This window comes from Scatophagus argus, chromosome 23 (genome assembly GCF_020382885.2).
Source record: "Scatophagus argus isolate fScaArg1 chromosome 23, fScaArg1.pri, whole genome shotgun sequence".
NCBI lineage: Eukaryota > Metazoa > Chordata > Actinopteri > Scatophagidae > Scatophagus > Scatophagus argus.
The window spans coordinates 11,415,792-11,439,620 of NC_058515.1; the positions used below are offsets into that span (position 1 = coordinate 11,415,792).

General features: G+C 41.7%; 6 protein-coding genes across 15 annotated transcripts in view; 1 reads left to right on the plus strand and 5 right to left on the minus strand.

Moving 5' to 3' along the window:
- The window catches only part of svep1 (sushi, von Willebrand factor type A, EGF and pentraxin domain containing 1), a 96,492-nt gene extending 95,282 nt beyond the window's left edge, over positions 1 to 1,210 (plus strand). For all 7 annotated transcript variants that reach the window (XM_046381528.1, XM_046381534.1, XM_046381529.1 and 4 more), the window contains one exon: positions 689 to 1,210. In XM_046381528.1, the coding sequence (XP_046237484.1) occupies positions 689 to 719 (31 nt within the window). In that variant the 3' untranslated portion in view covers positions 720 to 1,210. The remainder of the gene's footprint in view (positions 1 to 688) is intronic.
- Positions 1,061 to 4,805, minus strand: txn (thioredoxin). Its single transcript, XM_046381543.1, has 5 exons — positions 4,650 to 4,805; positions 3,438 to 3,542; positions 2,973 to 3,038; positions 1,895 to 1,960; positions 1,061 to 1,443 (listed from the first exon to the last, which is right to left on the minus strand). Exons 1-5 carry the CDS (start codon positions 4,671 to 4,673, stop codon positions 1,378 to 1,380), a joined length of 327 nt encoding a protein of 108 aa, XP_046237499.1. The 5' UTR covers positions 4,674 to 4,805; the 3' UTR covers positions 1,061 to 1,377.
- A 1,628-nt stretch (positions 4,806 to 6,433) lies between these two features.
- LOC124054490 (prostaglandin reductase 1-like) lies at positions 6,434 to 23,810 on the minus strand. Of its 3 annotated transcripts, XM_046380559.1 has the most exons (10): positions 23,715 to 23,786; positions 23,174 to 23,187; positions 9,134 to 9,258; positions 8,942 to 8,987; positions 8,805 to 8,864; positions 8,287 to 8,454; positions 7,465 to 7,738; positions 7,249 to 7,354; positions 6,869 to 6,987; positions 6,434 to 6,768 (listed from the first exon to the last, which is right to left on the minus strand). In XM_046380559.1, exons 3-10 carry the CDS (start codon positions 9,237 to 9,239, stop codon positions 6,658 to 6,660), a joined length of 990 nt encoding a protein of 329 aa, XP_046236515.1. In that variant the 5' UTR covers positions 9,240 to 9,258; positions 23,174 to 23,187; positions 23,715 to 23,786; the 3' UTR covers positions 6,434 to 6,657. The 3 variants fall into 3 exon arrangements, with proteins under 3 accessions (XP_046236515.1, XP_046236517.1, XP_046236516.1); XM_046380561.1 differs by lacking the exon at positions 23,174 to 23,187 and having other exon boundaries at positions 23,715 to 23,810; XM_046380560.1 differs by lacking the exons at positions 23,174 to 23,187; positions 23,715 to 23,786 and adding an exon at positions 9,650 to 9,738.
- On the minus strand, positions 11,461 to 14,079 carry LOC124054492 (prostaglandin reductase 1-like). The gene is made up of 9 exons (XM_046380564.1): positions 14,045 to 14,079; positions 13,650 to 13,774; positions 13,453 to 13,498; positions 13,297 to 13,356; positions 12,793 to 12,960; positions 12,375 to 12,648; positions 12,159 to 12,264; positions 11,778 to 11,896; positions 11,461 to 11,677 (listed from the first exon to the last, which is right to left on the minus strand). Exons 2-9 carry the CDS (start codon positions 13,753 to 13,755, stop codon positions 11,567 to 11,569), a joined length of 990 nt encoding a protein of 329 aa, XP_046236520.1. The 5' UTR covers positions 13,756 to 13,774; positions 14,045 to 14,079; the 3' UTR covers positions 11,461 to 11,566.
- Positions 15,191 to 18,921, minus strand: LOC124054491 (prostaglandin reductase 1-like). The gene is made up of 10 exons (XM_046380563.1): positions 18,906 to 18,921; positions 18,390 to 18,514; positions 18,193 to 18,238; positions 18,039 to 18,098; positions 17,497 to 17,664; positions 17,079 to 17,352; positions 16,863 to 16,968; positions 16,484 to 16,602; positions 16,199 to 16,383; positions 15,191 to 15,578 (listed from the first exon to the last, which is right to left on the minus strand). Exons 2-9 carry the CDS (start codon positions 18,493 to 18,495, stop codon positions 16,273 to 16,275), a joined length of 990 nt encoding a protein of 329 aa, XP_046236519.1. The 5' UTR covers positions 18,496 to 18,514; positions 18,906 to 18,921; the 3' UTR covers positions 15,191 to 15,578; positions 16,199 to 16,272.
- LOC124054489 (prostaglandin reductase 1-like) lies at positions 20,081 to 23,816 on the minus strand. 2 transcript variants are annotated; one of them, XM_046380558.1, is made up of 9 exons: positions 23,715 to 23,816; positions 23,049 to 23,173; positions 22,857 to 22,902; positions 22,701 to 22,760; positions 22,117 to 22,284; positions 21,282 to 21,555; positions 21,066 to 21,171; positions 20,686 to 20,804; positions 20,081 to 20,585 (listed from the first exon to the last, which is right to left on the minus strand). In XM_046380558.1, the coding sequence occupies exons 2-9, from the start codon at positions 23,152 to 23,154 to the stop codon at positions 20,475 to 20,477; spliced, it is 990 nt and encodes a 329-aa protein (XP_046236514.1). In that variant the 5' UTR covers positions 23,155 to 23,173; positions 23,715 to 23,816; the 3' UTR covers positions 20,081 to 20,474. The 2 variants fall into 2 exon arrangements, with proteins under 2 accessions (XP_046236514.1, XP_046236513.1); XM_046380557.1 differs by lacking the exon at positions 23,715 to 23,816 and having other exon boundaries at positions 23,049 to 23,183.
- Between the last annotated feature and the right edge of the window lie 13 nt (positions 23,817 to 23,829).

The following is a 23,829-nucleotide window of genomic DNA, read 5'->3' on the forward strand; positions in this document are numbered from 1 at the left end:
TTTGTAAAAAGAAAACAAATTTGTTATAGGAATCTTGCACTCTGCTCAAAGTTCCTCTCTTTGTGCATTGCCACATAATAATGTGTGCGAAGAAACACCAAGCAAACAAACTCCCTAAGTTTCATAAAAGTCGTCCAACAAGAGCACCTTGTTCAGTTCTACCTTCTCGTGACGTAGTTTACATCACTGCGTCCATTTTGTTGCAGGTTGTTCTGTGAAAATGTTTTCAGTGTAGCAATGAGGAAGTTAGGTATAATAACCAACCATACAGGAGAAACTGCTTCATTATATGTTTGTTCCTGTAAACATCATATCCTGGTTTCAGAAGCTTTTACACCCCGTCTTAGCTGGAGCGCCCTTAGAAACCGAGATAACTGCGTCTTTGGGAACACTGCCTGCCACGTGCAGGTGCGTCCTCAGCTCGAGTTGCACGCAGTTCAGTTAGCGAAACAAAAAACACGGTGTTTGATGAAGCCTGACAGCTCATCCTGGAATGTAAGTGAAGACTTTGAAATGCAGAACAGAGTTTCTGAATTCAGCAGCCGCAAACCAAACTGATCACTCGGCTGTGAACGGCCCATCGCAAATATAACAAGAGCAACACTCGTTACAATGTGTCCATGAAAGAAAAGCCACAGACCGAGCCTGAATATCATACATGACTGACTGCGGTTTCTCCTTTCTGCAGGAAGAGGAAATCAGGATACTATCACTTCTAAAAGATCCCATTCAGCTCCATGTGAATCGTCCTATGAAGGGAATTATTGTATAGTTAACTGGCACACTTGTAAACCGTTCATTTTCATCTCTCTGCAAAAGGCAAAGCAAGAACCATTTTGTAAAATAAAGCTGTATTTTTTCATATAGAGACTCAACAGTATTAAACATATGCTGCTATATACTTGTACGATGTGTAAAAACTATTGATGTGATTGTTCAATGTATATGTGTAAACTATTCTTCACATTTTTATTAAAGCATAAAATGCCATTAAATGCCTTCTTTTTGGTCAGATCATTTGCTCTTGGTGCATTCAGGTGTGAATAAGCAGAGTGCAAAAAAGTGTCTTCATCTTTATTTGTTAAATCCACAATGTTGGACACATAATGTAACAAAGAGTTCAGGAGCCAAGACCAATTTCTCATAAAAACAGAATTAAACAATTGTAGTCATTGGATTTTGACCAAATTTCAGTCTGTTGTTAAGACACGTCAACACATACGCCGGACTGACAGAACTACAGGAGGTCACGGATACATGAGTGGAATTAATTAATATCGCCAGTGTGGAATAAAAGACCTAATGGTTACTGTACATGACGACAAAGTGGAATTTCTTAGTACAGCATGTACAAATGGTTCCAGTCTACTGTGGTTTTTATGTTCTTAAAGCTCCTAGTTTCTCCCTCAGCGTGTCCTTGTTAGCACCAGAGAACTCGCCCACCTGGAAAAAAAGACAAGACGATTATTAACAGCTTTCAGAAAACATTCTGCTATTTATGTGGCTCAAATGGCTTCGTGAACGAGGTTCAGCAGCTTGTTTCAGTCATTGTTTTGGTTTTAGAACCCAAAAACTGTTCATTAAACATAAAAAAGCTCATTGCTTCATCCTTGGCACTCCACAAAGCTTTAAATTTTTTGGACTCCGTGGCAGTGATCAAGTTTAACTATAGAAGCCGGCAGTTACTTATGTAAGCATTATGTCATAACCAGTCAAACTGGAGTACATTTAGTTTCAGTTTGATAACTGAACTCCGAATTCATTCGAATGAAGAAGGCAGGCTGCAGTCTGAACGTTCAACTTGGGAGCAAATCTGTCCTGTTTGCTAACGCAGTACAACTTTCTAAAAAGGTGACAATGTCCATGTTTGCTGTATATCTGATGCAGTGCTCACCTTCTCTCCGTTCCTGTAGAAGTGGAATGTGGGCATGCAGCTGATCTTGCAGTGCTCACTCACATCCTGAAAAGAGCAAAAGAAACAAACATTAAGGTGGACCGACTCTCCAGGCTAACGAGCCAAAACGACCGACTCACGTGTGAAGCGTCGAGTGTGAAACAGGCTTTGCCTTGTATACACGTGAAGTACAGTAATAACAGCAGTAATACTGCAGCTGTACTTGTAGACCTTCTGTCCAAATGTACTAAGCGGGTTAACCGCCTGTAGTGACAGTCGACCACATGTACCCTGTCCCTGGTTTTGAAAAAGCGTTAAAAAAAATGTACAGTTCTTTATCAATATGATCACTGAGAACTGCGACAACTACAAAAAAAAAAAACAAACAAAAAAACAGCTTGAAGAACTGTGATGTATGATGGACAAATTTCTACAAGGAGAGTTTGAAACCTTGGGAGTAAGATCGCTTTTACAGAGTCAGTTGTTTGGGCGAGTCTCATGAAAGGGCTGGAGTCCCATCTGTCTGTTTCTGCTTTCATTTTGGTCAGGCTCTTTGCCAATTTGGCAACTTCCTTGGGTATCAGTATGTCTAAATGTTTCAGTGAAATATATTAGTCATAGGATTAGTCACAGAGGTCGTGTGTATGTGTATGTGTGTGTGTGTGTGTGTGTGATGGTCTGAGCGAGTGAAAGCATGAATGCGAGGGAGCAGGCGCAATCAACTGCACATTTGTGCTTATTAATGTACCACAGCATTTTATGTCGCAGCACAAAACTCCATGCCATTAAGGTCACACGGTGTCAGTGGTGGAGTCACATGGCCTGGTGGAGTGAGTAGCATACATGTGGTGACCCCACACCACAAAACCAGTAAAGAGACAATCACTTTCATCCTTCTCTTCACAAAACACCAGTTTCCTTTTCAATCCTCAGTCTTTTTGAACCATCTTCACCAGTGCAGGCGTGATGGCACAGGAGATGTGTGTAATATGCAGTAAACCTAATGGTGCTTCACGCTTTAAAAAACAAACAAACAAACAAACAAAAAAAGAACTAAGCAAGGAAAACACACGGTTACCTGAGCCTCATCCACGTCCACCTTCAGGAAAATCACGTTCTTGTTTTCAGAATGACGTGACAGCTCCTGCAAACAAGTCAACCAGCGAGAGTCAACATTGTCATGACACATACGACATGTGATCGAAGAACCGATGCATTTCCAACCACGCTTTTAAATAACAGAGGGAGAAAACACGCATCATTGTCTAAAAATCTGAAATCTCAGTTCTGCCCTTTATCAACATTCGCTACGGACACAAAACGTTCCAGTTAACCTGGTACTTCGTACTCGAGGTTGGAACAGCTTGCCAAGAGGTTTCCTGAGCAACAGTCTCCCTCTCCAAAGGGACGCCACAGCTGCTGCCCATCAGCGACGCGTATCCCTCAGGAAAGGCTGCGACTACTGTGTCTGAATGTCAAATACCCCATATCTTCAGATTTAAAATGAGACCAACACAATCCATGCTTTTTGACATCCACTTGCCTCAAAAAATGGGCCAATCTGTTTGCAGGGGCCACACCATGTGGCTGTGAAGTCCACCACCACCAGCTTGTCTCCTGATTCCTTCAGGATCTTCTTGAACTCATCCTACAGAAAAGGGAAATTAAAACAAATATTGCAGCTTATATCTGAGAAGTTAAATACAATTTGTTTTAATCATCGCTGGCTGTTTGTCTCACGATCACCATTTATTTTGTCTGTGGGTCCTGCTGATTTAAACATTTCCTTTTGCTTTCAGTTTGCCGTTTGTTGTTTATTTCACACTGTAGTTCATCTTATCTGTTGACATCAAGCGTCTCTGCCTCCTCCTGTTGCTCTCACTGACGGCTCCTTTTTAATTTTAGAGCTAGAGAATTTTTATGGCATCTTTCCTCATCATTTATTCTATAAATTAAGAAGTATGTCTGTAATTTGTGTCTAGGACCAGCCCGAGCCAAGTGAGTCCTAATCTTAGAAAACACCTTGAAAGACTCCAGCCGTTCAGACGACATTAGCGACTCTGTTTAATAATTATTAAACTAACCTACATCGTTATGTAACCTTTTTTCCCACTGACTGCACACTACGTGAACGCAACGTGTGGCTTTAAGTATGTTATCATAAATCAGAAAACAATCAAACGGGGCAAACTCCACGCGCCCCCGGCTATAAACTCCAGACAATACAACATGTTGGCTAATGGAGAACACATGACGGTGCGCCCAGCGGTCGGCCACGGCCTGCTGTTGACGGCCCGCTGTCCAGTAGCCTTCACGTTAGCCACAACTTGTTACGGCCATCACAGCCCCACGCACATCTAAAGTTATTAGATTCAGGCTATGCGGTTTCCATATCTGACGCCTCAGGGATCCGGTAAGACGACACAAGTACCCAGCAGCTCCCGGTGGCGGCTAACGTCACGAGCCTGACGTTATCCACGATGAATCGCACGTTCACGTACTTCATTCGGCTCGCCGTAACCTTGTTTTGATAATATGACCAGTAAGGCTTTTAAAGTGGCTTATGTTTAATCCCCTCCAACCAAACCCAGATATTAAACTCTGATGTGGAGAATGAGTCACCAGAGAGGGAAACGGGTGCGCGGCTGCGCGGCCGGTGGAAACACCACATCATCCACCGTTAGAGAGCTAAAAACAGTCTGCTAACCAGCGACAATAGCGGAGATTAGAAAGTAAACAAGGCACGAGAACTTACCAGATCTTCCACTTGGTGAACCATGATAACTGTTGAATGGACGTGTCTCAGGATTAACAACGTGCAGACAAATTTGGGAATACCCCCCCTCGCCACATACACCGCGCTTTTATTGCGGCTGCGTCAAGTAACTCTTCCGTAGTCCCAACCACAGCGGAAGTCGCTGTGCTTTGCTTTAAAAATAAAAGTGTATAATTGTTAGGCGCATGGAAACGGTGGTCGGAGTTGCAACGTTAAAGCTATGGTCTGCTGTTCATGTGAAGTTATGAAATCAAAATCTAATTTTGTGAAGATTTCACAAAGAGTGCATTACTTATTGTAATCGAGTATCACTTATTAAGAGCTCTCAGTTATGCAAACGTTTATTTTAAAAGTTATCAGGGATGCCACATTTTTAATTTTCCTAACTTTACACCAACATGGATTGAAACTGTTGGGTGTTGCCGTCTGCCAATAGTTGATAATGTATGAATATGAAAGTGGAAAATTTTGACTCATTTTGAGTGTTTCTGCGTGTTTTTGAAATCCTTTGTTTCGACTATCGATTTAAGGATGGATAAAACTGACTTTCTGCCAAAATAGGCATACAGACATATACTGGCTATGTCGACGATATGATCATTAGTGTATTCATAATTAATTACATTATTATATAATTATTTTCTTTATTGCTGTATCTTATTACCTATCTCTTAAACGAGCTTATTCAAGGGCCGGAAAAGAGCTTAAACAAGTCACAATGACTTGACAAAATTCTTGGTTTACCGTAAATGACGAATGAGTCAGCGCAGCTCAATTACAGTGTCGTAAATCCGCTATGCAACGTCCCTAACATGGCTTACTGTCAGAGGTTATTGAATTTCTCTATTTTCTATTCTTCACATTTTGGTTGTGTAACTCTTTCAAACTTATAGTGTATTAAAATATGTCCTTAAGTTTTATGTTTATTTCCCCAAACAGAAGCAAGAACATTTGCACTGGCCTACCTGTATGGTTTATTATGATGACCAAAATCCTAAAATGATTTTTTTCACTTTAGCGTGAACATGTGGCCCAGAGTGTCATTAACTGCAAGTGCAGAGACTCACTCACAGTCTTGCAGGTGCACTCACAGGTGTGCAAACGCCCCACTTTTCAACACCAAAGTGGGTAAACCTCATAATCCGACTGGGCTGACACCATCCTATGTAACCATGGAAATCAGGTCCTCATCACCATCACAACCTGAAATTCAAATTAGTGTTTAAAAATACAGCTGATTTCCTGATCAAACAGCAAGCTGCACTTGGCAGCAGGAGGCTATCAGTGCCTGCTCTGTTATCAAGACCCACACTTATTTTAGGACTGAAAGGCGCACACAACTTCAGTAGTTTTGTTGTTCATGTTCTGGATATGCAGAAATGAATACCAGATTTATACTGCATAGATACTGACAGTCTGCAATATGCAACCCAACAACTTTAATGCCCATACAAAAGCTCTCAATGCCTGCCTTAATACAGTGGATGCATCTTTCATTTTTAACAGCAAATAATTTATGAATGTATTAGCAGCAGACCCACTGTTCCATCCATCCATACATTTTCTATATACACTTTATCCATCAGGGTCGTAGGGGGGCTGGAGCCTCTCCCAGCTGACTACAGACGAGAGGCAGGGTTCACCCTGGACTGGTCGCTAGTCAATCACAGGGCCGACACACAATGTAGAGTAGCTAATTAACTGAATGCGCATGCTGATTGGGATTGAGGGAAGAAGCCGAAATACTGGGACAAAAAATAAAATTGTAAATTTGCTTTATTCTTTCTTTATCTTTCAATGCATTTCATATAAAATTTGAACAAAACAAGTAGAACAGTTTCACAAAATGATCAGGAGTTAAAAGAATCAAGTGTTAACTGACAGTTAGTTGTATCTGTCACTAAGTCCTTCAAGTATGAATTCCGTAATAACATGACATGATGTGTTATTAATGCTGATTCTTCTCCAGTGATCCTGCGTTTGCACATCAGACTGCAATGATAGCCTTGCCGATGTTCTCTCCCTGCAGCATCCCCATAAAGGCAGCTGGCATTTTTTCAAAACCTTTTGTGAAGTGCTCCCGACACTGCAGTTTGCCCTGCAGATGCAAAAAATAAACAAATCACAGAAATGAGTCTGAAGCAGAAAACAGAGGCAACACTACTACATTTTCAACAGAGGATACTTCAGTCACTAACCTCTTTCAACCACCCCATCAGCCTCTTGGAGGACGGAAGGTGCTTGTGCTCCCACCTCCTGTGCATGAAGCCCTCAATCTTGAGCTGCTTAAGAATGATGTCGGTGTGGGGGTATGGACCTGAGAGACACACAGAGAGGGAGATTGTTTAAGAAAACAACTAAGTGGTACTTCACATAAAGGTCTGGTTATTCAACCTCTCCAGAATTTCAGTAACCCCATATCGCCCTCTGGTGGAAATGACTTGAACTCATCCTAAAAGTGATTTTGCAAAGCTAAGGGCTTTTTTTCTGTATTGTTTTCACAAGCAATTGTCAAGTTAAACCAAAAAAAAACCACATAACAGGACTGTTAATATAGAAGACGAATACAGCTACACACCTTTCTGTGGAGTTTCATCATTGTACGTAGCAATGCCTCCACACACGGCTATTCTCCCAAAGTTCTTCATCTGTTGCAAGGCAACAGTGAAAAAAGGACCTCCCACCTGATATCAAGAGGAAGTGTGAGTTAAACCACTACAAAGAATCACAATAATGACATTCTCAACATTTAGCCCACACTGTACGGACCGGGAACTACTCCCCCATGGCTTACATTTTCAAAGAAGCAGTCGTATCCCTCTGGGGAAGCCTTCTTCAGCTCCTCCTCCAGGGAACCAACGGTCTTGTAGTTGAAGACCTTGTCAAAGCCCAGTTCTTTGAGGTAAGCCACCTTGGCATCAGACCCTGCAGAACCCACCACCTTACAGCCCTTGATCTTGGCAATCTGGCCCACCACGGAGCCCACTGCCCCTGCTGCCGCATTCACCAGCAGGGTCTCGCCCTTCTGCAGTCCCAAGACGTCTTCTATCCCGTAAAGAGCCGTCATCCTGGAGAGAACGAGGACGAGTAAGGTCCAACCACCAATCCTGAAAACTATTTGGAATTGCTTCCATAGCGAAGTTATCAGTGCTTCCGAGGAAACTCATCAGCAGGACAAACATCTGGAGCCTTGCCTGTTTGTGTTCTCAAACAAAGACAAAACCTCAGCTGTTGTGCTAAGCTAACAGCTATCTCATTTTTATTGGCATTAAACATATAAAGTGAAATTAATTGTCTTATCTCACATTTACACAGGGAAGGTCAGGTACTTTCTCTCTATCTGTCTGTTCAGTTCACACAAGTGATAAACTCTATCTCACCCCACTGCGATAAATGTTTATGACTTAACTTCTCTCTTCAAGGAATTATTTCATGAATCTTTAACGTTTACTTGGTGAAAATAGAAGATTTGACTTTTGTCCAGACGATTCTGCTCTGACAGCTTTCTCAAACTGTTGTTATGTTGGTAAAAGTCATAGTAAATCGTCTATGACAAAATTAATGATTTTTTTTCCTTCCGTTTCTACCCATACAGGCCACCTAACCTCTGTCTTACCCTGGCATGCCGATGGTTCCCAGAGCCAGGGACAACGAGACGTCTTTCGGCCACTCGGACATGAGGGGAAGGAGGTCTTTCCCATCAGAGATCGTGTGGGTTCTCCAGCCGCAATCACCAACAACATGGCTTCCCACAGGAAATGCCGGGTTCTTACTTTGGATCACTCTGCAGAAATCAAAACAACGCACAACAGAAGAAGATAAAAGGTATCAGCCAGTCAGGTGATTCCCACCTTTTCCCAACTGAGTTCATGGTGTCACACAAAACAGCAAATGTATTCAAGCGTGTTGTGGAAAGTTCGGCCACTGAGCAATTTCTTCTGCATGTTGATCAACCCTGCAGCACATCAAGAGTCTGAACACTCAGTCAAGAACGATTCATTTGCTTTTTTCTTTTCTGTGAATCAAATGCTTCAGTAATTAACAGCAGATGGTGGACTGGTTCTGTTTCAGTAAACATCATGACAGATGAAAGACCTTTGTGTGTGTGTGAGCAGTTGTATTTGTGTTCTTTACTTGGCCACTTGAGTTCCAATCATCACATCGCCTTCTTTCATGTGAATCTTGCTGAACGGCCTGAAGAGACAAACAACATTTTTTATGCATTTTTTTTTTTTTTTGCATAATAATTATGCATAATAATTCCTACTCACCTCATGTATGGGTCCACACTGAGAAACACAGCTTCAATGAGCACCTCTGAAACAAAAAGAGAGCAAAACAAACTCTTTGATGATAAAGAAGAGATGTGCTCCTCTTCTGTGTTTGACTGACCCGTTTAAGGTGCTCTGTGTAACTTCTGAGACAAAACAAAAAGAGAGAATGAAGATGTAGAATCATCTCACCTCCATCTTTGGGATTGGGAAGCTCCTCCACCTTGAGTTGAAAGTCGCTGTCCTTTGGGAAGCCTTCAAAGTGCTTGATCAGGATCCACGCCTTAGCTTTAACCATGATTCTTTGTTTGACCCACCTGTGAACGATAAAGCAGTTGTTTGATGTTAGATTAATAACTGACCAGAGATGGTGAGAAAAGGGGACATTTCTATCATTTTCACATTGTGTAACTGAACCACATCAGAGACTTGACATTTGCATGAAGATGATGATCTTAATACAGCAGGAAGAAAGTAACGTAGTATGTGATGGTGTAAATATAACGTTAAGTGCCAGCAAGATAACATTGGGCTTGTTATTAGTTCCAAAAAGCAAACACCATAAAATGATAAGTTAATAACTGAACTCTCTTGTAGACTACCGGTTTGCCATAGTCTCTATTTACTGGCGCTAAAATAGCAAGAATCCAGCTAGTTTGAGTATGTTGAATTAGATGCAACGCTAACAACTTGATCCGTACAACTTACCGGTTGTGATTCTCCTCAAAAATACGGTACGAGGGACGTGAGCTCACCTAAAATAGGAGCAGTCACCGGTGGGTTGGTAAACGAATGGGAGGAGAGAAGGCGGGAGACAAATGTCAAGCATTGAATCTGATTGGTTGGATGATAAAGGCGTTTCACTGTCGAGCCCTCACAACCAATTCCATGATTATATTTGAGCATTCCTGATTGTTATAACTCGTTATCAACTAAACGAGGTTATTCAAAGGCCGGAAAAGAGGTTAAATAAGTCACAATGACTTGACAAATTCTTGTTTTGTCCCAAATGCCTGAGTCATTGCAGCTCAGTTACAGTGTGGTGACTCCGCTATACAACGTCTCTAACATGGCTTACTGTCAGAGGTTATTGAATTTTTCTGCTTTTTGTTCTTCACATTTTGGTTGTGTAAGTCTGTCAAACTTATAGTGCATTAAAATATGTCCTTAAGTTTTATATTTATTTGCCCACACAGAAGCAAGAACATTTGCACCCGCCTACCTGTATGGTTTATTATGATGACCAAAATCCTAAAATGATTTTTTTTTCACTTTAGCGTGAACATGTGGCCCAGAGTGTCATTAATTGTGTGTGTGTGTGTGTGTGTGAGCAGTTGTATTTGTGTTCTTTACTTGGCCATTTGAGTTCCGATCAACACATCGCCTTCTTTCATGTGAATCTTGCTGAACAGTCTGGAGAGACAAACACAACATTTTATATGCATTTTCAGATCCATGCATGATTTTGTCAAATAGAAGAGAGTGGACACAATAATAATTCCTACTCACCTCATGTATGGGTCCACACTGAGAAACACAGCTTCAATGAGCACCTCTGAAACAAAAAGAGAGCAAAACAAACTCTTTGATGTCCGCTTAAAGAAGAGATGTGCTCCTCTTCTGTGTTTGACTGACCCGTTTAAGGTGCTCTGTGTAACTTCTGAGACAAAACAAAAAGAGAGAATGAAGATGTAGAATCATCTCACCTCCATCTTTGGGATTGGGAAGCTCCTCCACCTTGAGTTGAAAGTCGCTGTCCTTTGTGAAGCCGTCAAACTGCTTGGTCAGGATCCACGCCTTAGCTTTAACCATGATTCTTTGTTTGACCCACCTGTGAACGAGCTTAAACAAGTCACAATGACTTGACAAAGTCTTGTTTTATCCTAAATGACTGAGTCATCGCAGCTCAGTTACAGTGTCATAAATCCGCTATACAACGTCCCTAACATGGCTTACTGTCAGAGGTTATTGAATTTTTCTGCTGTTTGTTCTTCACATTTTGGTTGTGTAAGTCTTTCAAACTTACAGTGCATTAAAATATGTCCTCAAGTTTTATATTTATTTGCCCACACAGAAGCAAGAACATTTGCACTGGCCTACCTGTATGGTTTATTATGATGACCAAAATCCTAAAATGATTTTTTTCACTTTAGCGTGAACATGTGGCCCAGAGTGTCATTAACTGCAAGTGCAGAGACTCACTCACACTCTTGTAGGTGTGCAAACACCCCACTTTTCAACACCAAAGTGACACACAAAGACAGACAACCACACACTCACACACAGGGGCAATGAAGAGTAGCTAATTAACTGAATGTACATGTTTTCGGGATTGAGGGAAGAAGCCGGAGTACCGAGACAAAAAAAACTGTTCATTTGCTTTATTCTGTCTTTATCTTTCAATGCATTTCAGATAAAATTTGAACAGAACAAGCAGAACAGTTTCACAAAATGATCAGGAGTTTAAAGAATCAAGTGTTAACTGACAGTCAGAAGTTGTTGTCATTGTGATTATAAGCTGATTAGTTGTATCTCTCACTAAGTTCTTCATGTATGAATTCTGTAATAATGTGACATGATGTGTTATTAATGCTGATTCTTCTCCAGTGATCCTGCTTTTCCACATCAAACTGCAATGATAGCCTTGCCGATGTTCTCTCCCTGCAGCATCCCCATAAAGGCAGCTGGCATTTTTTCAAAACCTTTTGTGAAGTGCTCCCGACACTGCAGTTTGCCCTGCAGATGCAAAAAATAAACAAATCACAGAAATGAGTCTGAAGCAGAAAACAGAGGCAACACTACTACATTTTCAACAGAGGATACTTCAATCACTAACCTCTTTCAACCACCCCATCAGCCTCTTGAGGGACTCAGGGTCCTTGTGCTTCCACCTCATGAACATGAAGCCCTCAATCTTGAGCTGCTTGAGGATGAGGATGGTGTGGGGGTATGGACCTGAGAGACACACAGAGAGGGAGATTGTTAAAGAAAACAACGAAGTGGTACTTCACATAAAGGTCTGGTTATTCAGATTCTCCAGAATTTGAGTAACACAATGTCGCCCTCTGGTGGAAATGACTTGAACTCATCCTAAAAGTGACTTTGCAAAGCAAATGGCTTTTTTTCAGGATTGTTTTCACAAGCAATTGTCAAGTTAAACCGAAAAAAAAAACACATAACAGGACTGTTAATATAGAAGATGAATACAGCTACACACCTTTCTTGGGAGTTTCATCATTGTACGTGTCAATGCCTCCACACACGGCTATTCTCCCAAAGTTCTTCATCTGTTGCAAGGCAACAGTGAAAAAAGGACCTCCCACCTGATATCAAGAGGACGTGTGAGTTAAACCACTACAAAGAATCACAATAATGACATTCTCAACATTTAGCCCACACTGTACGGACCGGGAACTACTCCCCCATGGCTTACATTGTCAAAGAAGCAGTCGTATCCCTCTGGGGAAGCCTTCTTCAGCGCCTCCTCCAGAGACCCAACGGTCTTGTAGTTGAAAACCTTGTCAAAGCCCAGTTCTTTGAGGTAAGCCACCTTGGCATCAGACCCTGCAGAACCCACCACCTTACAGCCCTTGATCTTGGCAATCTGGCCCACCACGGAGCCCACTGCCCCTGCTGCAGCATTCACCAGCAGGGTCTCGCCCTTCTTCAGTCCCAAGACTTCTTCTATCCCGTAAAGAGCCGTCATCCTGGAGAGAACGAGGACGAGTAAGGTCCAACCACCAATCCTGAAAACTATTTGGAATTGCTTCCATATGACAAAATTAATGATATATTTTTAACTTCTGGAGCTTCAGTTTCTACCCATACAGGCCACCTAACCTCTGTCTTACCCTGGCATGCCGATGGTTCCCAGAGCCAGGGACAACGAGACGTCTTTCGGCCACTCGGACATGAGGGGAAGGAGGTCTTTCCCATCAGAGATCGTGTGGGTTCTCCAGCCGCAATCACCAACAACATGGCTTCCCACAGGAAATGCTGGGTTCTTACTTTGGATCACTCTGCAGAAATCAAAACAACGCACAACAGAAGAAGATAAAAGGTATCAGCCAGTCAGGTGATTCCCACCTTTTCCCAGCTGAGTTCATGGTGTCACACAAAACAGCAAATGTATTCAAGCGTGTTGTGGAAAGTTCGGCCATCGAATAATTTCTAACATATCGAGAGTCTGAACACTCAGTCAAGAACGATTCATTTGCTTTTGTCTTTTCTGTGAATCAAATGCTTCAGTAATTAACAGCAGATGGTTGACTGGTTCTGTTTCAGTAAACATCATGACAGATGAAAGACCTTTGTGTGTGTGTGTGTGTGTGAGCAGTTGTATTTGTGTTCTTTACTTGGCCACTTGAGTTCCGATCAACACATCGCCTTCTTTCATGTGAATCTTGCTGAACAGTCTGGAGAGACAAACACAACATTTTATATGCATTTTCAGATCCATGCACGATTTTGTCAAATAGAAGAGAGTGGACACAATAATAATTCCTACTCACCTCATGTATGGGTCCACACTGAGAAACACAGCTTCAATGAGCACCTCTGAAACAAAAAGAGAGCAAAACAAACTCTTTGATGTCCGCTTAAAGAAGAGATGTGCTCCTCTTCTGTGTTTGACTGACCCGTTTAAGGTGCTCTGTGTAACTTCTGAGACAAAACAAAAAGAGAGAATGAAGATGTAGAATCATCTCACCTCCATCTTTGGGATTGGGAAGCTCCTCCACCTTGAGTTGAAAGTCGCTGTCCTTCGGGAAGCCGTCAAACTGCTTGGTCAGGATCCACGCCTTAGCTTTAACCATGATTCTTTGTTTGACTCACCTGTGAACGATAAAGCAGTTGTTTGATGTTAGATTAATAACTGACCAGAGATGATGAGAAAAGGGGACATTTCTATCATTTTCACATTGTGTAACTGAACCACATCAGAGACTTGACATTTGCACGAAGATGATGATCTTAATACAGCAGGAAGAAAGTAACGTAGTATGTGATGGTGTAAATATAACCTTAAGTACGTAAGCAAGAATCCAGCTAGTTTGAGTATGTTGAATTAGATACAGCGCTAACAACTTGATCCGTACAACTTACCGCTTGTGATTCTCTTCAAAAATACGGTACGAGGGACGTGAGCTCACCTAAAATAGGAGCAGTCACCGGTGGGTTGGTAAACGAATGGGAGGAGAGAAGCATTAAATCTGATTGGTTAGATGATAAAGGTGTTTCACTGTCGAGCCCTCACAACCAATTCCATGATTATATTTGAGCATTCCTTATTGTTATATCTCCTTATCAACTAAACGATGTTTTTCAAGGGCTGGAAAAGAGCTTAAACAAATCACAATGACTTGACAAATTCTTGTTTTATCCTAAATGACTGAGTCATCGCAGCTCAGTTACAGTGCCATAAATCCGCTATACAATGTCTCTAACATGGCTTACTGTCAGAGGTTATTGAATTTTTCTGCTTTTTGTTCTTCACATTTTGGTTGTGTAAGTCTGTCAAACTTATAGTGCATTAAAATATGTCCTTAAGTTTTATATTTATTTCCCCAAACAGAAGCAAGAACATTTGCACTGGCCTACCTGTATGGTTTATTATGATGACCAAAATCCTAATATGATTTTTTTCACTTTAGCGTGAACATGTGGCCCAGAGTGTCATTAATTGCAAGTGCAAAGACTCACTCACAGTCTTGTAGGTGTGCAAACGCCCCACTTTTCAACACCAAAGTGGGTAAACCTCATGTGATCCTACTGGGCTGACACCATCCACCATCCTTGTTCATGTTCTTATGGATATGCAGAAATAAATACAGTCTGTAGACAGTCTGTAATATGCAACCCGACAAGTTTAATGCCCATACAAAAGCTTTCACTAAATACAGAGGACATGACGCAAGACACACTTGAGTGAAAAATTCCACCATTCTTACAGTTGAAGGTTCGAACTTCACTGTTTACAATGATGTCTGTGCAGAGGTTGTTTTAAGATTCATCTGCTGAATGTGCACTCTGAGAAAATGATTTTAAGATATGGGCCTACGAAGATCATTTATGATAGTAATTTATGATAGACAAACAGTTTGGGGCTGACGGATAAGCGGTATAGAAAATGGATGGATGGAAACAGTTTGGGGGCCAAGTCTGGTCCATTATTCAGCAGACACAAGTATGATGTGGAAGCCTGCAGCCCCCAGTGCACATACATCGAGAACGGACTTTCAGCAGAAAAAGCTGTTTTAAGGATTTTAATTCAGTAATTACACTTCTTTCTGCAAAAAAAAGTGTCAGACACACATTGGGAAGTTTTAAATGTCTGCTTGAAGGCAGCAGAAGGATCTTTAATTTTTAACACTGAATAATTCATGAATGTATTAGCAGCAGATCCACCCAGCTCATCCGTGTACAAAGTGATACGAAAATTCTTCATTTTTTTATTCTGTCTTTAGTTTTCAATGCATTTCTGACAAAACGTGCCTTGCTATGATTGAAAATCGAGCACAACAGTTCAGTTTCACAAAATGATCAGGAGTTTAAAGAATCAAGTGTTGACTGACAGTCAGAAGTTGTTGTCATTGTGATTACAAAGCTGGTTAGTTGAATCTCTCACTAAGTTCTTCATGTATGAATTCTGTTCTATGTAAGAACATGTTGCCCAGAGTGTCATTAATTGCAAGTGCAGAGACTCACTCACACTCTTGTAGGTGTGCAAACGCCCCACTTTTCAACACCAAAGTGGGTAAACCTCATGTGATCCTACTGGGCTGACACCATCCTATGTAACCATGGAAATCAGGTCCTCATCAGCACCACAACCTGATCCATCCACACATTTTCTATATACGCTTTATACATCAGGGTCGTAGGGGGGCTGGAGCCTGACTACAGACGAGAGGCAGGGTTCACCCTGGACTGGTCGCTAGTCAATCACAGGGCCGACACACAAAGACAGACAACCACACACTCACACACAGGGGCAATGAAGAGTAGCTAATTAACTGAATGTACATGTTTTCGGGATTAAGGGAAGAAGCCAGAGCACTGAGACAAAAAATAAAATTGTAAATTTGCTTTATTCTGTCTTTATCTTTCAATGCATTTCAGATAAAATTTGAACAGAACAAGCAGAACAGTTTCACAAAATGATCAGGAGTTTAAAGAATCAAGTGTTAACTGACAGTCAGAAGTTGTTGTCATTGTGATTACAAGCTGATTAGTTGTATCTCTCACTAAGTTCTTCATGTATGAATTCTGTAATAATGTGACATGATGTGTTATTAATGCTGATTCTTCTCCAGTGATCCTGCGTTTCCACATCAAACTGCAATGATAGCCTTGCCGATGTTCTCTCCCTGCAGCATCCCCATAAAGGCAGCTGGCATTTTTTCAAAACCTTTTGTGAAGTGCTCCCGACACTGCAGTTTGCCCTGCAGATGCAAAAAATAAACAAATCACAGAAATGAGTCTGAAGCAGAAAACAGAGGCAACACTACTACATTTTCAACAGAGGATACTTCAGTCACTAACCTCTTTCAACCACCCCATCAGCCTCTTGAGGGACTCAGGGTCCTTGTGCTCCCACCTCATGTGCATGAAGCCCTCAATCTTGAGCTGCTTGAGGATGAGGATGGTGTGGGGGTATGGACCTGAGAGACACACAAAGAGGGAGATTGTTAAAGAAAACAACGAAGTGGTACTTCACATAAAGGTCTGGTTATTCAGCCTCTCCAGAATGTGAGTAACACAATGTCGCCCTCTGGTGGAAATGACTTGAACTCATCCTAAAAGTGACTTTGCAAAGCAAATGGCTTTTTTTCTGGATTGTTTTCACAAGCAATTGTCAAGTTAAACCGAAAAAAACCACATAACAGGACTGTTGATATAGAAGATGAATACAGCTACACACCTTTCTTGGGAGTTTCATCATTGTACGTGTCAATGCCTCCACACACGGCTATTCTCCCAAAGTTCTTCATCTGTTGCAAGGCAACAGTGAAAAAAGGACCTCCCACCTGATATCAAGAGGACGTGTGAGTTAAACCACTACAAAGAATCACAATAATGACATTCTCGACATTTAGCCCACACTGTACGGACCGGGAACTACTCCGCCATGGCTTACATTGTCAAAGAAGCAGTCGTATCCCTCTGGGGAAGCCTTCTTCAGTGCCTCCTCCAGGGACCCAACGGTCTTGTAGTTGAAAACCTTGTCAAAGCCCAGTTCTTTGAGGTAAGCCACCTTGGCATCAGACCCTGCAGAACCCACCACCTTACAGCCCTTGATCTTAGCAATCTGGCCCACCACGGAGCCCACTGCCCCTGCTGCCGCATTCACCAGCAGGGTCTCGCCCTTCTTCAGTCCCAAGACGTCTTCTATCCCGTAAAGAGCCGTCATCCTGGAGAGAACGAGGATGAGTAAGGTCCAACCACCAATCCTGAAAACTATTTGGAATTGCTTCCATATGACAAAATTAATGATATATTTTTAACTTCTGGAGCTTCAGTTTCTACCCATACAGGTCACCTCACTTCTGTCTTACCCTGGCATGCCGATGGTTCCCAAAGCCAGGGACAACGAGACGTCTTTCGGCCACTCGGACATGACGGGAAGGAGGTCTTTCCCATCAGAGATCGTGTGGGTTCTCCAGCCGCAATCACCAACAACATGGCTTCCCACAGGAAATGCTGGGTTCTTACTTTGGATCACTCTGCAGAAATCAAAACAACGCACAACAGAAGAAGATAAAAGGTATCTGTCAGTCAAGTGATTCCCACCTTTTCCCAACTGAGTTCATGGTGTCACACAAAACAGCAAATGTATTCAAGCGTGTTGTGGAAAGTTCGGCCATCGAATAATTTCTTCTGCATGTTGATCAACTGTGTAACATATCGAGAGTCTGAACACTCAGTCAAGAACGATTCATTTGCTTTTGTCTTTTCTGTGAATCAAATGCTTCAGGAATTAACAGCAGATGGTGGACTGGTTCTGTTTCAGTAAACATCATGACAGATGAAAGACCTTTGTGTGTGTGTGTGTGTGTGTGTGTGTGTGTGTGTGAGCAGTTGTATTTGTGTTCTTTACTTGGCCACTTGAGTTCCGATCAACACATCGCCTTCTTTCATGCGAATCTTGCTGAACAGTCTGGAGAGACAAACAACATTTTTTATGCATTTTCAGATCCATGCATGATTTTGTCAAATAGAAGAGAGTGGACACAATAATAATTCCTCCTCACCTCATGTATGGGTCCACACTGAGAAACACAGCTTCAATGAGCACCTCTGAAACAAAAAGAGAGCAAAACAAACTCTTTGATGTCCACTTAAAGAAGAGATGTGCTCCTCTTCTGTGTTTGACTGACCCGTTTAAGGTGCTCTGTGTAACTTCTGAGACAAAACAAAAAGAGAGAATGAAGATGTAGAATCATCTCACCTCCATCTTTGGGCTTGGGAAGCTCCTCCACCTTGAGTTGAAAGTCGCTGTCCTTCGGGAAGCCGTCAAACTGCTTGGTCAGGATCCACGCCTTAGCTTTAACCATGATTCTTTGTTTGACCCACCTGTGAACGATAAAGCAGTTGTTTGATGTTAGATTAATAACTGACCAGAGATGGTGAGAAAAGGTGACTTTTCTATCATTTTCACATTGTGTAACTGAACCACATCAGAGACTTTACATTTGCATGAAGATGATGATCTTAATACAGCAGGAAGAAAGTAACGTAGTATGTGATGGTGTAAATATAACGTTAAGTGCCAGCAAGATAACATTGGGCTTGTTATTAGTTCCAAAAAGCAAACACCATAAAATGATAAGTTAATAACTGAACTCTCTTGTAGACTACCGGTTTGCCATAGTCTCTATTTGCTGGCGCTAAAATAGCAAGAATCCAGCTAGTTTGAGTATGTTGAATTAGATACAGCGCTAACAACTTGATCCGTACAACTTACCGGTTGTGATTCTCCTCAAAAATATGGTACGAGGGACGTGAGCTCACCTAAAATAGGAGCAGTCACCGGTGGGTTGGTAAACGTATGGGAGGAGAGAAGCATTAAATCTGATTGGTTAGATGATAAAGGTGTTTTACTGTCGAGCCCTCACAACCAATTCCATGATTATATTTGAGCATTCCTTATTGTTATATCTCGTTATCAACTAAACGATGTTTTTCAAGGGCCGGAAAAGAGGTTAAATAAGTCACAATGACTTGACAAATTCTTGTTTTATCTCAAATGCCTGAGTCATTGCAGCTCAGTTACAGTGTGGTGACTCCGCTATACAACGTCTCTAACATGGCTTACTGTCAGAGGTTATTGAATTTTTCTGCTGTTTGTTCTTCACATTTTGGTTGTGTAAGTCTGTCAAACTTATAGTGCATTAAAATATGTCCTTAAGTTTTATATTTATTTGCCCACACAGAAGCAAGAACATTTGCACTGGCCTACCTGTATGGTTTATTATGATGACCAAAATCCTAATATGATTTTTTTCACTTTAGCGTGAACATGTGGCCCAGAGTGTCATTAATTGCAAGTGCAGAGACTCACTCACAGTCTTGTAGGTGTGCAAACGCCCCACTTTTCAACACCAAAGTGGGTAAACCTCATGTGATCCTACTGGGCTGACACCATCCACCATCCTTGTTCATGTTCTGGATATGCAGAAATGAATACCAGATTTATACTTCATAGATACTGACAGTCTGTAATATGCAACCCGACAAGTTCAATGCCCATACAAAAGCTTTCACTAAATACAGAGGACATGACGCAAGACACACTTGAGTGAAAAATTCCACCATTCTTACAGTTGAAGGTTCGAACTTCACCGTTTACAATGATGTCTGTGCAGAGGTTGTTTTAAGATTCATCTGCTGAATGTGCGCTCTGAGAAAATGATTTTAAGATATGGGCCTACGAAGATCATTTATGATAGTAATTTATGATAGACAAACAGTTTGGGGGCCAAGTGTGGTCCATTATTCAGCAGACACAAGTATGATGTGGAAGCCTGCAGCCCCCAGTGCACATACATCGAGAACGGACTTTCAGCAGAAGCTGTTTTAAGGATTTTAATTCAGTAATTACACTTCTTTCTGCAAAAAAAAGTGTCAGACACACATTGGGAAGTTTTAAATGTCTGCTTGAAGGCAGCAGAAGGATCTTTAATTTTTAACACTGAATAATTCATGAATGTATTAGCAGCAGATCCACCCAGCTCATCCGTGTACAAAGTGATACGAAAATTCTTCATTTTTTTATTCTGTCTTTAGTTTTCAATGCATTTCTGACAAAACGTGCCTTGCTATGATTGAAAACCGAGCACAACAGTTCAGTTTCACAAAATGATCAGGAGTTTAAAGAATCAAGTGTTGACTGACAGTCAGAAGTTGTTGTCATTGTGATTACAAAGCTGGTTAGTTGAATCTCTCACTAAGTTCTTCATGTATGAATTCTGTAATAATGTGACATGATGTGTTATTAATGCTGATTCTTCTCCAGTGATCCTGCGTTTCCACATCAGACTGCAACGATAGCCTTGCCGATGTTCTCTCCCTGCAGCATCCCCATAAAGGCAGCTGGCATTTTTTCAAAACCTTTTGTGAAGTGCTCCCGACACTGCAGTTTGCCCTGCAGATGCAAAAAATAAACAAATCACAGAAATTAGTCTGAAACAGAAAACAGAGGCAACTCTACTACATTTTCAACAGAGGATACTTCAGTCACTAACCTCTTTCAACCACCCCATCAGCCTCTTGAGGGACTCAGGGTGCTTGTGCTCCCACCTGCTCTGCATGAAGCCCTCAATCTTGAGCTGCTTGAAGATCACGGTCAGGTGCGGGTATGGACCTGAGAGGCACACAGAGAGGGAGATTGTTTAAGAAAACAACGAAGTGGTACTTCACATAAAGGTCTGGTTATTCAACCTCTAAAGAATTTCAGTAACACAAAGTCGCCCTCTGGTGGAAATGACTTGAACTCATCCTAAAAGTGATTTTGCAAAGCAAATGGCTTTTTTTCAGGATTGTTTTCACAAGCAATTGTCAAGTTAAACCGAAAAAAAAACACATAACAGGACTGTTGATATAGAAGATGAATACAGCTACACACCTTTCTGTGGAGTTTCATCATTGTACGTAGCAATGCCTCCACACACGGCTATTCTCCCAAAGTTCTTCATCTGTTGCAAGGCAACAGTGAAAAAAGGACCTCCCACCTGATATCAAGAGGACGTGTGAGTTAAACCACTACAAAGAATCACAATAATGACATTCTCAACATTTAGCCCACACTGTACGGACCGGGAACTACTCCCCCATGGCTTACATTTTCAAAGAAGCAGTCGTATCCCTCTGGGGAAGCCTTCTTCAGCTCCTCCTCCAGGGACCCAACGGTCTTGTAGTTGAAGGCCTCATCGAAGCCCAGTTCTTTGAGGTAAGCCACCTTGGCATCAGACCCTGCAGAACCCACCACCTTACAGCCCTTGAGCTTAGCAATCTGGCCCACCACGGATCCCACTGCCCCTGCTGCCGCATTCACCAGCAGGGTCTCGCCCTTCTGCAGTCCCAAGACGTCTTCTATCCCGTAAAGAGCCGTCAGCCTGGAGAGAACGAGGACGAGTAAGGTCCAACCACCAATCCTGAAAACTATTTGGAATTGCTTCCATAGCGAAGTTATCAGTGCTTCCGAGGAAACTCATCAGCAGGACAAACATCTGGAGCCTTGCCTGTTTGTGTTCTCAAACAAAGACAAAACCTCAGCTGTTGTGCTAAGCTAACAACTATCTCATTTTTATTGGCATTAAACATATAAAGTGAAATTAATTGTCTTATCTCACATTTACACAGGGAAGGTCAGGTACTTTCTCTCTATCTGTCTGTTAAGTTCACACAAGTGATAAACTCTATCTCGCTCCACTGTGATTAATGTTTATCGATGACTTCTCTCTTCAAGGAATTATTTCATGAATCTTTAACGTTTACTTGGTGAATATAGAAGATTTGACTTTTGTCCAGACGATTCTGCTCTGACAGCTTTCTCAAACTGTTGTTATGCTGGAAAAACAAGTCATGGTAAATCATCTACAACAAAATTAATGATATATTTTTTACTTCTGGAGCTTCAGTTTCTACCCATACAGACCACCTAACCTCTGTCTTACCCTGGCATGCCGATGGTTCCCAGAGCCAGGGACAACGAGACGTCTTTCGGCCACTCGGACATGACGGGAAGGAGGTCTTTCCCATCAGAGATCGTGTGGGTTCTCCAGCCGCAACGGCTAACAACATGGCTTCCCACAGGAAATGCCGGGTTCTTACTTTGGATCACTCTGCAGAAATCAAAACAACGCACAACAGAAAAAGATAAAAGGTATCAGCCAGTCAGGTGATTCCCACCTTTTCCCAGCTGAGTTCATGGTGTCACACAAAACAGCAAATGTATTCAAGTGCAAGTGTGTTGTGGTGTCCAAGACAACTGCATGATGGCAAACCATGTGGCAGATGAACATGTGGGTTTGGTTTGGAAAGTTCGGCCACTGAGTAATTTCTTCTGCATGTTTATCAACTCTGTAACATATCAAGCGTCTGAACACTCGGCCAAGAACAATTAATTTGGCATTTCTTTTCTGTGAATCAAATGCTTCAGTAATTAACAGCAGATGGTGGACTGGTTCTGTTTCAGTAAACATCATGACAGATGAAAGACCTTTGTGTGTGTGTGAGCAGTTGTATTTGTGTTCTTTACTTGGCCACTTGAGTTCCGATCATCACATCGCCTTCTTTCATGCGAATCTTGCTGAACGGCCTGAAGAGACAAACACAACATTTTATATGCATTTTCAGATCCATGCACGATTTTGTCAAATAGAAGAGAGTGGACACAATAATAATTCCTACTCACCTCATGTATGGGTCCACACTGAGAAACACAGCTTCAATGAGCACCTCTGAAACAAAAAGAGAGCAAAACAAACTCTTTGATGATAAAGAAGAGATGTGCTCCTCTTCTGTGTTTGACTGACCCGTTTAAGGTGCTCTGTGTAACTTCTGAGACAAAACAAAAAGAGAGAATGAAGATGTAGAATCATCTCACCTCCATCTTTGGGCTCGGGAAGCTCCTCCACCTTGAGTTGAAAGTTGCTGTCCTTTGGGAAGCCTTCAAAGTGCTTGGTCAGGATCCACGCCTTAGCTTTAACCATGATTCTTTGTTTGACCCACCTGTGATAAAACAGCTGTTTGACATAAAATTCATAGGCGACTGTGAGTTACAGCACTGACTCCTGAAAGCCCACTTGAATCTTAAAGATGAGAAAAAGGGACTTTAAGCTTTCTGAAAATTAAGGCAATTAAGACGACTCAACTTAACATAAAGTAGGTCTTAGATTTAAACCATGACAATGCACACACGCACAAAGCAGGAAGAAACAAGTTTAGTAATTTTCACATTGTGTAACTGAACCACATCAGAGACTTGACATTTGCATGAAGATGATGATCTTAATACAGCAGAAAGAGAGTAACGTAGTATGTGATGGTGTAAATATAACGTTAAGTGCCAGCAAGATAACATTGGGCTTATTATTAGTTATAAAAGGCAAACACCGTAAAATTCTAAGCTAATAACTGAACTCCTTTGCAAACTACCGGTTTGCCATAGTCTATATTTAGTGGCGATCCTTCTAATAAAACAGCAAGGAACTGGCTCGTTTGAGTATGTTGAATTAGATGCAGCGCTAACAACTTGATCCGTACAACTTACCGGTTGCGATTCTCCTAAAAGTAATGGCAGAAGAGAGGAGAACTCGCTGAAGACGGGAGGAGCCAGCGGCGGTGTAAGAACGGGAGGAGAGACAGCGGGAGACAACCTTCAAACG

Excerpts from the sequence above, each read along its gene's own strand:
- txn (XM_046381543.1), bottom strand. The coding sequence starts at position 4,673 with ATGGTTCACCAAGTGGAAGATCTG. Across the intron at positions 3,543-4,649 it reads TTCACCAAGTGGAAGATCTG|GATGAGTTCAAGAAGATCCT; the intron begins GTAAGTTCTCGT and ends CCTTTTCTGTAG. Across the intron at positions 3,039-3,437 it reads AGATTGGCCCATTTTTTGAG|GAGCTGTCACGTCATTCTGA; the intron begins GCAAGTGGATGT and ends ACTTGTTTGCAG.
- LOC124054490 (XM_046380561.1), bottom strand. The coding sequence starts at position 9,239 with ATGGTTAAAGCTAAGGCGTGGATCCTGATCAAGCACTTTGAAGGCTTC. Across the intron at positions 7,355-7,464 it reads ACGACTGCTTCTTTGAAAAT|GTGGGAGGTCCTTTTTTCAC; the intron begins GTAAGCCATGGG and ends TCTTGATATCAG. Across the intron at positions 6,988-7,248 it reads TGATGAAACTCCACAGAAAG|GTCCATACCCCCACACCGAC; the intron begins GTGTGTAGCTGT and ends TGTGTCTCTCAG.
- LOC124054492 (XM_046380564.1), bottom strand. The coding sequence starts at position 13,755 with ATGGTTAAAGCTAAGGCGTGGATCCTGACCAAGCAGTTTGACGGCTTC. Across the intron at positions 12,649-12,792 it reads GGAACCATCGGCATGCCAGG|GATGACGGCTCTTTACGGGA; the intron begins GTAAGACAGAGG and ends CGTTCTCTCCAG. Across the intron at positions 11,897-12,158 it reads TGATGAAACTCCCAAGAAAG|GTCCATACCCCCACACCATC; the intron begins GTGTGTAGCTGT and ends TGTGTCTCTCAG.
- LOC124054491 (XM_046380563.1), bottom strand. The coding sequence starts at position 18,495 with ATGGTTAAAGCTAAGGCGTGGATCCTGACCAAGCAGTTTGACGGCTTC. Across the intron at positions 17,665-18,038 it reads ATCGGAACTCAAGTGGCCAA|AGTGATCCAAAGTAAGAACC; the intron begins GTAAAGAACACA and ends TGATTTCTGCAG. Across the intron at positions 16,384-16,483 it reads TGATGGGGTGGTTGAAAGAG|GGCAAACTGCAGTGTCGGGA; the intron begins GTTAGTGACTGA and ends TTGCATCTGCAG.
- LOC124054489 (XM_046380558.1), bottom strand. The coding sequence starts at position 23,154 with ATGGTTAAAGCTAAGGCGTGGATCCTGACCAAGCACTTTGAAGGCTTC. Across the intron at positions 22,285-22,700 it reads ATCGGAACTCAAGTGGCCAA|AGTGATCCAAAGTAAGAACC; the intron begins GTAAAGAACACA and ends TGATTTCTGCAG. Across the intron at positions 21,556-22,116 it reads GGAACCATCGGCATGCCAGG|GCTGACGGCTCTTTACGGGA; the intron begins GTAAGACAGAGG and ends CGTTCTCTCCAG.